General features: G+C 43.4%; 1 protein-coding gene across 7 annotated transcripts in view; it reads left to right on the top strand.

The window, feature by feature from the left end:
• sli (slit guidance ligand) overlaps positions 1 to 14,224 on the top strand; it is a 659,016-nt gene that overhangs the window by 390,536 nt on the left and 254,256 nt on the right. For all 7 annotated transcript variants that reach the window (XM_070102675.1, XM_070102671.1, XM_070102676.1 and 4 more), the window contains 3 exons: positions 5,275 to 5,346; positions 5,801 to 5,872; positions 10,248 to 10,483. In XM_070102675.1, the coding sequence (XP_069958776.1) occupies positions 5,275 to 5,346; positions 5,801 to 5,872; positions 10,248 to 10,483 (380 nt within the window). The remainder of the gene's footprint in view (positions 1 to 5,274; positions 5,347 to 5,800; positions 5,873 to 10,247; positions 10,484 to 14,224) is intronic.

Here is a 14,224-nt window from a genome sequence, read left to right as displayed (position 1 = left end):
TGGAGTGGTACTGCTGGAGTGATACTGCCTGGAGTGGTACTGCTGGAGTGATACTGCCTGGAGTGGTACTGCTGGAGCGGTACTGCAGGAGTGATACTGCTTGGAGTGGTACTGCTGGAGTGATACTGCCTGGAGTGGTACTGCTGGAGTGATACTGCCTGGAGTGGTACTGCTGGAGTGATACTGCCTGGAGTGGTACTGCTGGAGTGATACTGCCTGGAGTGGTACTTCTGGAGTGGTACTGCCTGGAGTGGTACTGCTGGAGTGATACTGCCTGGAGTGGTACTGCTGGCGTGATAATGCCTGGAGTGGTACTGCTGGAGTGGTACTGCTGGAGTGATACTGCCTGGAGTGGTACTGCTGGAGTGGTACTGCTGGAGCGGTACTGCAGGAGTGATACTGCCTGGAGTGGTACTGCTGGAGTGGTACTGCTGGAGTGATACTGCCTGGAGTGGTACTGCTGGAGCGGTACTGCAGGAGTGATACTGCCTGGAGTGGTACTGCTGGAGTGATACTGCCTGGAGTGGTACTGCTGGAGTGATACTGCCTGGAGTGGTACTGCAGGAGTGGTACTGCAGGAGTGATACTGCCTGGAGTGGTACTGCAGGAGTGGTACTGCTGGAGTGGTACTGCTGGAGTGATACTGGCAGTCACTTGTCCTGGGAAGGACAAGTGACAGCCAGAGTGTCATCACTGGCTTAGTATCTCTTGTTCTGAAAGTTTTAGTTATCCACTCTAACGTTTAAGTTGCGGTCGCAACATGTGGTAGACAGACTTTAAACCTCTCATGTAGTCGACAGATTTTAGACCTCATCTAGTCGATGGACTTTAAACCTCATGCAGTCGACAGATTTCAAACCTAATGACCCAAGCGTATACTGCTATTTATGCAGTATACAGTATATTGTAGTTTACAGATCAGGTTATGATCCCCAGGAGCATTAACAGATAACGGGCATATCTAGCTTACTGTTTGAGATAAACAGATCAGCAAAATTGACTGTTATTGCTTAATTCAACAGTGGCACGTGGATACTATTTGACCTGCAGAGTTAACTTTGGGGAGGTCAGTCCCATAGTCTCCATTGATCAAGACTGAGGGACTGACAACCCCAAGATGGATTCTACTTCAAAGTTAAGGGACTGACAACCCCAAATGGATTCTACTTCAAAGTTAAGGGACTGACAACCTCAAGATGGATTCTTCTTCAAAGTTAAGGGACTGAAGACTTCAGAACAACTACTTCAAGGTTAAGGGACTGAACACCTGAAGATCACCTCTCCTTCCAATGTCTCCAGTTTAAATTCACCTGTGTATTCGACTGAAAAAGCCTACTGAACAGGTGAAACGTTGTAGCAGTGAGGATAATGCAAGTATTGCACCTGCACGTTGTTCATCATATATTGCATGGTACTCTGGTATTGCATGGTACCCTGGTATCAGGGAGAGGACGATGTTGAGTGATCAAGCTTATATAATACCAGACACTGCATATTTTCACAAGAATAAACACCCATGAAAGTCGGCTAACACCCAGGTACCTATTTACTGCTAGGTGATTAGAGGCAACAGGTGTTCCAACACACATCTCCCTGTCTAGGAGCCAAATCCAGGATGTTTCAGTTGTCAGATGACTCTGCTGGCTACTCCCACATCTGCCCTCACAGTAATGTTGTGTAGGAGTCAAATCCAGGATGCTTCAGCTGTCAGATGACTCTGCTGGCTACTCCCACATCTGCCCTCACAGTAATGTTGTGTAGGAGTCAAATCCAGGATGCTTCAGCTGTCAGATGACTCTGCTGGCTACTCCCACATCTGTCCTCACAGTAATGTTGTGTAGGAGTCAAATCCAGGATGCTTCAGCTGTCAGATGACTCTGCTGGCTACTCCCACATCTGCCCTCACAGTAATGTTGTGTAGGAGTCAAATCCAGGATGCTTCAGCTGTCAGATGACTCTGCTGGCTACTCCCACATCTGCCCTCACAGTAATGTTGTGTAGGAGTCAAATCCAGGATGCTTCAGCTGTCAGATGACTCTGCTGGCTACTCCCACATCTGCCCTCACAGTAATGTTGTGTAGGAGTCAAATCCAGGATGCTTCAGCTGTCAGATGACTCTGCTGGCTACTCCCACATCTGCCCTCACAGTAATGTTGTGTAGGAGTCAAATCCAGGATGCTTCAGCTGTCAGATGACTCTGCTGGCTACTCCCACATCTGCCCTCACAGTAATGTTGTGTAGGAGTCAAATCCAGGATGCTTCAGCTGTCAGATGACTCTGCTGGCTACTCCCACATTTGCCCTCACAGTAATGTTGTGTAGGAGTCAAATCCAGGATGCTTCAGCTGTCAGATGACTCTGCTGGCTACTCCCACATCTGCCCTCACAGTAATGTTGTGTAGGAGTCAAATCCAGGATGCTTCAGCTGTCAGATGACTCTGCTGGCTACTCCCACATCTGCCCTCACAGTAATGTTGTGTAGGAGTCAAATCCAGGATGCTTCAGCTGTCAGATGACTCTGCTGGCTACTCCCACATCTGCCCTCACAGTAATGTTGTGTAGGAGTCAAATCCAGGATGCTTCAGCTGTCAGATGACTCAGGAGTCAAATCCAGGATGCTTCACCTGTCAGATGACTCTGCTGGCTACTCCCACATCTGCCCTCACAGTAATGTTGTGTAGGAGTCAAATCCAGGATGCTTCAGCTGTCAGATGACTGCTGGCTACTCCCACACCTGCCCTCACGGTAATCCACACATTTCATCTAATGGCTGCGACCTTTAAGCTGTGACCTGGCCTGGTTTCTTTCACTGACACTCCTTAAACGCCACTCCCTCGTAATTACAAGTCGTTCCCAAGAAGTCAGGTCCTGCTGGATAGTCTGTTAACATTGTTTGTGGCGGAGGAACGATTATTAGACAAGATAATCCTTCATTAAAGAGGGCAATAAGGGATGTCGCATCCTGTGAATCATGTAAACACACGGCTTAGTCCAGAGTCTTCAGGCCTTCAGTGATTCACTATTGTTGAATCAAAGGGAAACTCCAGTACCTGCTGGAATGTTATATACTGTGTAAGATACTCCAGTACCTGCTGGAATGTTATATTCTGTGTAAGACACTCCAGTACCTGCTGGAATGTTATATACTGTGTAAGATACTCCAGTACCTGCTGGAATGTTATATACTGTGTAAGATACTCCAGTACCTGCTGGAATGTTATATACTGTGTAAGGTACTCCAGTACCTGCTGGAATGTTATATACTGTGTAAGACACTCCAGTACCTGCTGGAATGTTATATACTGTGTAAGGTACTCCAGTACCTGCTGGAATGTTATATACTGTGTAAGACACTCCAGTACCTGCTGGTATGTTATATACTGTGTAAGACACTCCAGTCATAACACCGGACCAGAAGTACACAAAGACTATATTTATACAAACATAGTAATGCCAGTGTGAGCAAAACATCGCGGCTTTGATCTAAAAACTCAAAATTGTTGGGTGGGAAGCACGGTAAATCAATATAGCATTTCTATCTACCCGCTAATTGTTCAGGCACCAGGTAAATATACCGCGGGCCACTCGCAGTTACTGCCACCAGCCATGGTACCATTAGTACCACCTGTAATGCCACCAGTTTTTCCCATGGATATTTCATATATATATATATATATATATATATATATATATATATATATATATATATATATATATATATATATATATATATATATATATATATATATATATATATATATATATATTTTTATATATATATATATACACACACACACACACACACACACACACACACACACACACACACACACACACACACACACACACACACACACACACACACACACACACACACGCACACACACACACACACACACACACACACACACACACACACACACACACACACACACGCACACACGTATACAGATGTGTATGTGTGTGTGTGTGTGTGGCCCAGAGCGGCGGCGGCATCTGTCGTAAATTGCATACATTTACCCTTTGCCAATTTATCTTGTATCCCATTTATCGTCTGCCAATTTGCATTCCATTTATTGTCTGCCAATTTCACTTGTATTTCATTTATCGTCTGTTTGGTGGCTAGTAATATAGTTAGTAATAATGTTAGTAATATAGTTAGTAATATAGCTAGAAATATAGTTAGTGATGTGGTTGGTGGCTAGTAATATAGTTAGTAATATAGTTAGTAATATAGTTAGTAATATAGTTAGTAATATAGTTAGTAATATAGTTAGTAATATAGTTAGTAATATAATTAGTAATATAGTTAGTAATATAGCTAGTAATATAGTTAGTGATGTGGTTGGTGGCTAGTTTGTGTATGTGTGAGGGTGGTCGTATCTTAAGGGTAATAACTACCATGGTATTTAGTGGTATTAACGACTGTGTGGCACCTTGACACCTGCGCCATGACAGTACACATGTGACCACTAACAACCTGTGTCCCTAATTAACGTAGACACATTATAATTATTACATTAGTCGTGGTACCTACCTACTAGAGTTGCATGTCCTCGTAATTACCAACATCCACGTTCAACCAGTGAACAATAACGTAAATAACGTACGTTGGTTTGCGTGCAGCCAGCAGCAACAGCCTGGTTGATCAGGCTCTGATCCACCAGGAGGCCTGGTCACAGACCGGGCCGCGGGGGCGTTGACCCCCGGAACTCTCTCCAGGTAAACTCCAGGTAACTAAGATATCTTACCTATTTGTGATTGCAGGGGTTGAGTCACAGCTCCTGGCCTCCTCTTCACTGGTTGCTACTAGGTCCACTGTCTCCTTGTTCCATGAGCTTTATCGTACCTCTTCTTAAAGCTATGTATGGATCGTGTGTGTGTGATTTAGGGGGTTTAAAGCCTATCTAGTACACGAGAATAATTTAGGCTGCAATATTACCTGTTCACCACCAGTCAGGAATACATGTTACTGAGATATACACCTCTAGGTGCATATATCCCGTGTATGAAGGTGTGTATAAAGTATATTTGTTAGTAACGACTGAGTTATACACCTCCAGGTGTATATATCCCATGTATGGAGGTGTGTATAAAGTATATTTGTTAGTAACGACTGAGTTATACACCTCCAGGTGTATATATCCGTGTGTGGAGGTGTGTATAAAGTATATTTGTTAGTAACGACTGAGTTATACACCTCCAGGTGTATATATCCGTGTGTGGAGGTGTGTATAAAGTGTATTTGTTAATAAGAGATGTTATTCTTCAACAGAGATCTAAGTCATAATCAACTAACAGTAGTGGGGAGGAGAACATTCAGAGGAGCACCTAACATCAACAACCTGTAAGTTACACTACTGTATACTCCTGTATATTTGTGTATACCTCTGTATATCTGTGTATATTTTTAAAGTATTTTGAATAAACTTGAATGGTGTATATACTGTAATATCTCTCTCTCTCTCTCTCTCTCTCTCTCTCTCTCTCTCTCTCTCTCTCTCTCTCTCTCTCTCTCTCATAGTTTCCGCCTCGCTTATCCGTCTCCGGTCGGCTCTCTTTTATCCGGAAGTCGGAGATTTTCTCTCTTGTCTCATTGCACACGACCTTCCTATCCCTGTCTCTCATTATCACTCACTGTCTCTCATTATCTCTCACTGTCTCATTATCTCTCACTGTCTCATTATCTCCCTGTCTCTCCCTCATTATCTCTCACTGTCTGACATATATGTTCATCTCTCACTGTTTCAGACTGTCTCATTATCTCTCACTGTCTCTAATTATCTCTAACTCTCCCACAGACAGTTAGACAACAATCAACTAACCTGTATTGATGACGTAGCCATTAAGAACCTTAACGACCTGCAGGTCCTGTAAGTACCTTGTTCTACACTGTTATTACTTAACTATATTATACTGGTGTTCTTATCCTGTTGTTCTTCACTGTTATTATCTTCCTGGCTTACCCTAGTTGTTCTTATGTTCACTAAGTTATAGATTTCTGTGTATATACACTGAGAAATATACATCCTTGGATGTATATACACTGACAGACATACCAGTATGTATATACACTGACAGACAGACATACCAGTATGTATATACACTGACAGACATACATACCAGTATGTATATACACTGACAGACATACATACCAGTATGTATATACACTGACAGACTTACATACCAGTATGTATATACACTGACAGACTTACATACCAGTATGTATATACACTCACAGACATACATACCAGTATGTATATACACTGACAGACATACATACCAGTATGTATATACACTGACAGACTTACATACCAGTATGTATATACACTGACAGACATACATACCAGTATGTATATACACTGACAGACATACATACCAGTATGTATATACACTGACAGACATACATACCAGTATGTATATACACTGACAGACATATATACCAGTATGTATATACACTGACAGACATACATACCAGTATGTATATACACTGACAGACATACATACCAGTATGTATATACACTGACAGACATACATACCAGTATGTATATACACTGACAGACATACATACCAGTATGTATATACACTGACAGACATACATACCAGTATGTATATACACTGACAGACATACATACCAGTATGTATATACACTGACAGACATACATACCAGTATGTATATACACTGACAGACATACATACCAGTATGTATATACACTGACAGACATACATACCAGTATGTATATACACTGACAGACATACATACCAGTATGTATATACACTGCACTGAACAACTGTATCCACCCCAAAAATACAACAACAATATCCTAGACCTCAGGTAATTAAGTAACTACAATAGCCAATTAAGATTTAATTACCTTTAATAATAAGACTCTGGCTGGTAATTAGGTCAATTTAGAAGTGTTTAGTGGCGTGTCTGACGCCACTAAGTTAAATGACACTCGTATCCGGCGCCGGATGTGTCCACGATACATAAGATTTTGTTGGGATTTTTAACCTTGGAGGATTAGCCACCTAGGAAAACCCGGGTAGGAAGGGTTAGCAACCTAGGATAACCTGGGGTAGGGAGGGTTAGCAACCTAGGATAACCTGGGGTAGGGAGGGTTAGCCACCCAGGATAACCTAGGGTAGGGAGGGTTAGCAACCCAGGATAACCTGGGGTAGGGAGGGTTAGCCACCTAGGATAACCCGGGTAGGAAGGGTTAACAACCCAGGATAACCCGGGGTAGGAAGGGTTAGCAACCTAGGATAACCTGGGGTAGGGAGGGTTAGCCACCCAGGATAACCTAGGGTAGGGAGGGTTAGCAACCCAGGATAACCTGGGTAGGAAGGGTTAACAACCCAGGATAACCCAGGGTAGGGAGGGTTAGCAACCCAAGATAACTCAGGGTAGGGAGGGTTAGCAACCCAAGATAACTCAGGGTAGGGAGGGTTAGCAACCCAAGATAACTCAGGGTAGGGAGGGTTAGCAACCCAAGATAACCCAGGGTAGGGAGGGTTAGCCACCCAGGATAACCCAAGAAAGTCAGTGCGTCATCGAGGACTGTCTGGTGAACGGGACAACAGGTGTAAGGAAACACGAGCAAGGTTTCCACCCATGCCGGGAATTGAACCACGGACTTTCAGTGTGTGAAGCGAGAGTGTTGCCAACCAGGCCACGGGCCTGTGGCGTGTGTTCCTCTCACTGCCCATGCAGAGGATACTGGTAGTTAGTGTGGTGGTGGTAGTTAGTGTGGTGGTGGTAGTTAGTGTGGTGATGGTAGTTACAGTGTGGTGGTGGTAGTTACAGTGTGGTGGTGGTAGTTACAGTGTGGTGGTGGTATTTAGTGTGGTGGTGGTAGTTACAATGTGGTGGTGGTAGTTACAGTGTGGTGGTGGTGGTAGTTACAGTGTGGTGGTGGTAGTTACAGTGTGGTGGTGGTAGTTAGTGTGGTGGTGGTAGTTACAATGTGGTGGTGGTAGTTACAGTGTGATGGTGGTAGTTAGTGTGGTGGTGGTAGTTACAATGTGATGGTGGTAGTTAGTGTGGTGGTGGTAGTTACAATGTGGTGGTGGTAGTTACAGTGTGATGGTGGTAGTTACAGTGTGGTGATGGTAGTTACAGTGTGGTGATGGTAGTTACAGTGTGGTGATGGTAGTTAGTGTGGTGATGGTAGTTACAGTGTGGTGATGGTAGTTACAGTGTGGTGATGGTAGTTACAGTGTGGTGATGGTAGTTACAGTGTGGTGATGGTAGTTACAGTGTGGTGATGGTAGTTACAGTGTGGTGATGGTAGTTACAGTGTGGTGGTGGTAGTGTGGTGGTGGTAGTTAGTGTGGTGGTGGTAGTTACAATGTGGTGGTGGTAGTTACAGTGTGATCTCCAGGTGCCAACATCGTCCCATTCATCCTTCACTACTGCACCAGCATTACCATCATGGTGCCTAGAGACGATCATCATTTGCGTTTTCTCAGGTGCAAATGTTACTTGCCATCTATTTCCCCAAGCTGATATAGCTCTCAGCTGGTGATTGATGTAGCTTAGAGCAGCTGGCATTTCTTCTCTTGGATAAGTGAATGTCAGTGTACAGTCGTCTGCATATGCATGTGATTCTGGGATGAGATGAAGAAGGTCGTTGAAGTAGACATTCCATAACAGTGGACCCAGCACACTTCCTTGTGGAACGCTTGCCCCTAATAGGATGTCTTGCTGATTCCGTTCCATTGAGGACTACACTTAGAGATCTACAATGAAGGTAATCACTGAGGAGACATAGCGTAGAGCCTGCAATTCCCAGTGCTTGAAGTTTTGCTAAGAGGCCCTGGTGCCACACCCTGGTCGAAAGCGCCAGCAATGTCCAGTGCTACCACACAGCTGACTTTGGATTCATCCAGTGACTGGTGCCACTTAGTGGAGAGGTTTAACAACAGATCAGCAGCAGAGTAACCTTTCCTGAAGCCATATTGACGATCACAAAGTAGTGAGTGGTAGTCAAAAAAAATCTGTCATTTGTCTTGAGATAATTGTCTCAAGGATCTTACCAGTGATTGACAGGAGTGACACTGGTCTGTAGTTGCTGATTTCTGTTCTGCTCTTCTTTTTGTGAACAGGGACTACATTTGCCTCTTTCCATGGAGAGGGCCATTTACACTGTACTAGGCAGTGCTGAAAGATGCGAGTTAGAGGTGCTGCTAGCTGGTCTGCACATCTTCTCAACAATCTTGGGCTCAACTTGTCTGGGCCCACAGCCTTTTCTTGGTCAAGTGATTTAAGAAGGAAATGCACCCTCCTGCCTTATTCTCTCTCCTCTCTCTCTCTCTCTCTCTCTCTCTCTCTCTCTCTCTCTCTCTCTCTCTCTCTCTCTCTCTCTCTCTCTCTCTCTCTCTCTCTCTCTCTCTCTCATCCTCTCTCTCCTCTCTCTCATCCTTTCTCTCCTCTCTCTCATCCTCTCTCTCCTCTCTCTCTTCCTCTCTCTCTTCCTCTCTCTCTCTCTCTCTCTCTCTCTCTCCTCTCTCTCTCTCTCACCTCTCTCTCTCTCTCTCTCTCTCTCTCTCTCTCTCTCTCTCTCTCTCTCACTCTCTCTCTCTCTCTCTCTCTCTCTCTCTCTCTCCTAACATTATACAGTCATGTATAATTCACTATCATTTGTCTCAGAATTTACAAATCCTGACTTGTATACTTCATAATTTATACACAGCCAAAATAGGCATACAAATTACCATATACATCATGTATACACATTATGTATACGAGAGAAGGTCACTCGGGCAGTGGCTTAGTTGTATTATGTATGTGTGTATGAATATTATGGTTGGAGGTGTATGAATGTTGTATTACAGGTGAGTGGTTAGTTGATGCTGGTGAGAGATCTTCATCCTTGGAGATGGAGATAGCCTTTTCTTCTTCCTCGGATCAAATATGAGTTCTTCCCATGCCTGGCCGAGTCACTGCTTTTCCTTAATAATGATAATAATAATAATAATAATAATAGTAATAATAATAATAATAATAATAATAATAATAATAATAATAATATCAATAATAATAATAATAATAATATTTATAATAACAATGGTAATATTTGTTAATGAGTCAGACACAGGTGTTACACCTGTGTCTGACTAATTAACCTGTGTGTGTGTGTGTGTCTGTACTTAATTATAGTTTCAGGGGTCGATTCACAGCTCCTGTGTGTGAATATATCATTAAGACAGGTCAGTTCACCTTGTGTTTACACACGTGTGTTGCAGAACTCTCAACACCAACAACCTGACAACACTACCCAGGGAACTCTTCGAGAGGATGACTGGACTTCGCAGTGTTCGCCTCGCTGACAACCCCTTCATCTGTGACTGTCGTTTCTCCTGGCTGGGTCGCTGGCTCAGGAGACACCCTACCCTGGCACTCTTCACTAAGTGCCACGCTCCGGCTACCCTCAGGGGCAAGGAGGTAGCCGAACTACATGACTCTGACTTCAGGTGCCCAGGTCAGTACTTGCTTCTTCTATATATATATATATATATATATATATATATATATATATATATATATATATATATATATATATATATATATATATATATATATATATATATATATATATATATATATATATATATATATATATATATATAATTTGGTATCTTGGTCTTTGTCTTAGATGCATTAAACGTCATATTTGCGTTAAACGCAGTTTAATTAGCCGCCACAGGTCACTGATAATTCACAGACGAAACACTGCAGGACATTTCGGTCTGATCGAAACTCTTATCAGTGTCCTTACTGGACCGTTTTCAAGGTACGATTGCTGTGAATTGACACTGGTCCACTCTCAGGTGTGAGTTGTACCAGTCAGGGTATTGTGGGTTAGTTGTGAATTGTACCAGTCAGGGTATTGTGCGTTAGTTGTGAACTGTACAGTCAGGGTATTGTGGGTTAGTTGTGAACTATACCAGTCAGGGTATTGTAGGTTAGTTGTGAACTGTACCAGTCAGGGTATTAGGTATAATGCACATAAAGAGAGAGAGTGGTTCGACTTTGACCATTGACAAAGTCACACAGTGTGACTTTGTCAATGGTCCAAGTCGGACCGAAACGTCGTCGTAAGCTTCTCTCTTTTATGTGCGGGTTATTTGTGTATCGTTCCAGTCACGGTATTGTGCCTTTTTGTTATTTAAGGGTATTGTGGGTTAGTTGTAAACTGTACCAGTCAGGGTATTGCGGGTTAGTTGTGAACTGTACCAGTCAGGGTATTGTAGGTTAGTTGTGAATTGTACCAGTCAGGATATTGTGGGTTAGTTGTGAATTGTACCAGTCAGGGTATTGTGGGTTAGTTGTAAACTGTACCAGTCAGGGTATTGTGGGTTAGTTATGAACTATACCAATCAGGGTATTGTAGGTTAGTTGTGAATTGTACCAATCAGGGTATGGTGGGTTAGTTGTAAACTGTACCAGTCAGGGTACTGTGGGTTAGTTGTGAAGTGTACCAGTCAGGGTATTGTGGGTTAGTTGTGAACTGTACCAGTCAGGGTATTGTAGGTTAGTTGTAAACTGTACCAGTCAGGGTATTGTGGGTTAGTTGTGAACTGTACCAGTCAGGGTATTGTGGGTTAGTTGTGAACTGTACCAGTCAGGGTATTGTGGGTTGTAAACTGTACCGGTCAGGGTATTGTGGGTTAGTTGTAAACTGTACCAGTCAGGGTATTGTGGGTTAGTTGTGAACTGTACCAGTCAGGGTATTGTAGGTTAGTTGTAAACTGTACCAGTCAGGGTATTGTGGGTTAGTTGTGAACTGTACCAGTCAGGGTATTGTGGGTTAGTTGTCAACTGTACCAGTCAGGGTATTGTGGGTTAGTTGTCAACTGTACCAGTCAGGGTATTGTAGGTTAGTTGTGAATTGTACCAGTCAGGGTATTGTGGGTTAGTTGTAAGCTGTACCAGTCAGGGTATTGTAAGTTAGTTGTGAATTGTACCAGTCAGGGTATTGTGGGTTAGTTGTGAATTGTACCAGTCAGGGTATTGTGGGTTAGTTGTAAACTGTACCAGTCAGGGTATTGTGGGTTAGTTGTGAACTGTACCAGTCAGGGTATTGTAGGTTAGTTGTGAATTGTACCAGTCAGGGTATTGTGGGTTAGTTGTGAACTGTACCAGTCAGGGTATTGTGGGTTAGTTGTGAACTGTACCAGTCAGGGTATTGTGGGTTAGTTGTAAACTGTACCAGTCAGGGTATTGTGGGTTAGTTGTAAACTGTACCAGTCAGGGTATTGTGGGTTAGTTATGAACTGTACCAATCAGGGTATTGTAGGTTAGTTGTGAATTGTACCAGTCAGGGTATGGTGGGTTAGTTGTAAACTGTACCAGTCAGGGTATTGTATGTTAGTTGTAAACTGTACCAGTCAGGGTATTGTGGGTTAGTTGTGAACTGTACCAGTCAGGGTATTGTAGGTTAGTTGTAAACTGTACCAGTCAGGGTATTGTGGGTTAGTTGTGAACTGTACCAGTCAGGGTATTGTGGGTTGTAAACTGTACCAGTCAGGGTATTGTGGGTTAGTTGTGAACTGTACCAGTCAGGGTATTGTAGGTTAGTTGTGAATTGTACCAGTCAGGGTATTGTGGGTTAGTTGTAAGCTGTACCAGTCAGGGTATTGTAGGTTAGTTGTGAGTTGTACCAGTCAGGGTATTGTGGGTTAGTTGTGAACTGTACCAGCCAGGGTATTGTAGGTTAGTTGTGAATTGTACCAGTCAGGGTATTGTGGGTTAGTTGTGAACTGTACCAGTCAGGGTATTGTAGGTTAGTTGTGAACTGTACCAGTCAGGGTATTGTGGGTTAGTTGTAAACTGTACCATCCAGAGTATTGTAGGTTAGTTGTGAACTGTACCATCCAGAGTATTGTAGGTTAGTTGTGAACTGTACCATCCAGAGTATTGTAGGTTAGTTGTGAACTGTACCAACCAGGGTATTGTAGGTTAGTTGTGAACTGTATCAGCCAGGATATTGTTGGTTAGTTGTGAAGTGTACCAGCCAGGGTATTGTAGGTTTGCTGTGAGCTGTACCAGCCAGGGTATTGTAGGTTAGTTGTGAATTGTTGCAGCCAGGGTATTGTAGGTTAGTTGTGAATTGTTGCGGCCAGGGTATTGTGGGTTATGAATTGTACTATCAGGATATTGTGCGTTAGTTGTGAATTGTTGCAGCCAGGGTATTGTGGGTTAGTTATGAATTGTACCAGCAGGGTATTGTGCGTTAGTTGTGAATTGTTGCAGCCAGGGTATTGTGGGTTAGTTATGAATTGTACCAGCAGGGTATTGTCGCAAGAAATGATTGGTGAATCAGAAACACAGGGAATGACTGGGGAATCAGGTATATAAAGAATGTCATTATGGTGGCTGGGAGAGCCATCAGTGTCACACAGTTATGCCATTACTATTGTTTATAGGTTACTGATAAGACTTAATGCTGCAGCCTGCAGAGATGATCTGATGGTGGTGGTGGTGGTAGGCACTGGTGGTAGGTAGTGGTGGTAGTAGTAATGGTAGTAGCATTCTTTGACGATTTCTTACATGATTCATGGTGGATAATGTTAGGAGATATTTCTATTCTATGGTAGCAGTGGTAGGTAGTGGTGGGGTTGACGTGTATGTGTTGGGTGAAGTGTATATGTAACCACTCCAGTGTACAGTGTTGTAAAGTACAGTGTTGTATGTAGCAGTGTTGTGAAGTACAGTGTTGTATGTAGCAGTGTTGTGAAGTACAATCTTGTATCTGACAGTGTTGTGAGGTACAGTGGTACTAGTGGTACATGGAAGGTCAGGTTACAGTGGTACCAGAGGTACATGGTATGTCAGGTTACAGTGGTATGTGTGTGTGTGTGTGTACTCACCTATACGTTGTTGCTGGGGTTGATTCTAAGGGAGAGTGACAGGTGTGGGAGAGTGAGTGTTGTTGTGTTAGAGTGACGATGGTGTGCGCGAGGGATGGTTGAGGTGTGAGGAATGTGGTGAGTGATGGGTGGGTGATGAATGGATGATGGGTGGGTGATGATCGAGTGATGGGTAGGCACGATAACCAGGCTTACTCCACCATAGTAATTGCTGCCTTCACAGGTACACCTGATTACCTGCCCTCTGGGTGGCAACCTTAACCTCTCCCCCACCTCCCCCTCATCTCTTCCTCTCCTCTTCCCCACCTCTTCCTCACCTCTCTCTATCTGTGTCCCTTTCCACCACCATG

The sequence above is a fragment of the Cherax quadricarinatus genome, chromosome 83 (assembly GCF_038502225.1).
Source record: "Cherax quadricarinatus isolate ZL_2023a chromosome 83, ASM3850222v1, whole genome shotgun sequence".
NCBI classification, from domain to species: Eukaryota; Metazoa; Arthropoda; class Malacostraca; order Decapoda; family Parastacidae; genus Cherax; species Cherax quadricarinatus.
Note: the sequence above shows the minus strand (reverse complement) of the source record. Positions and strands in the feature narration are given on the sequence as shown.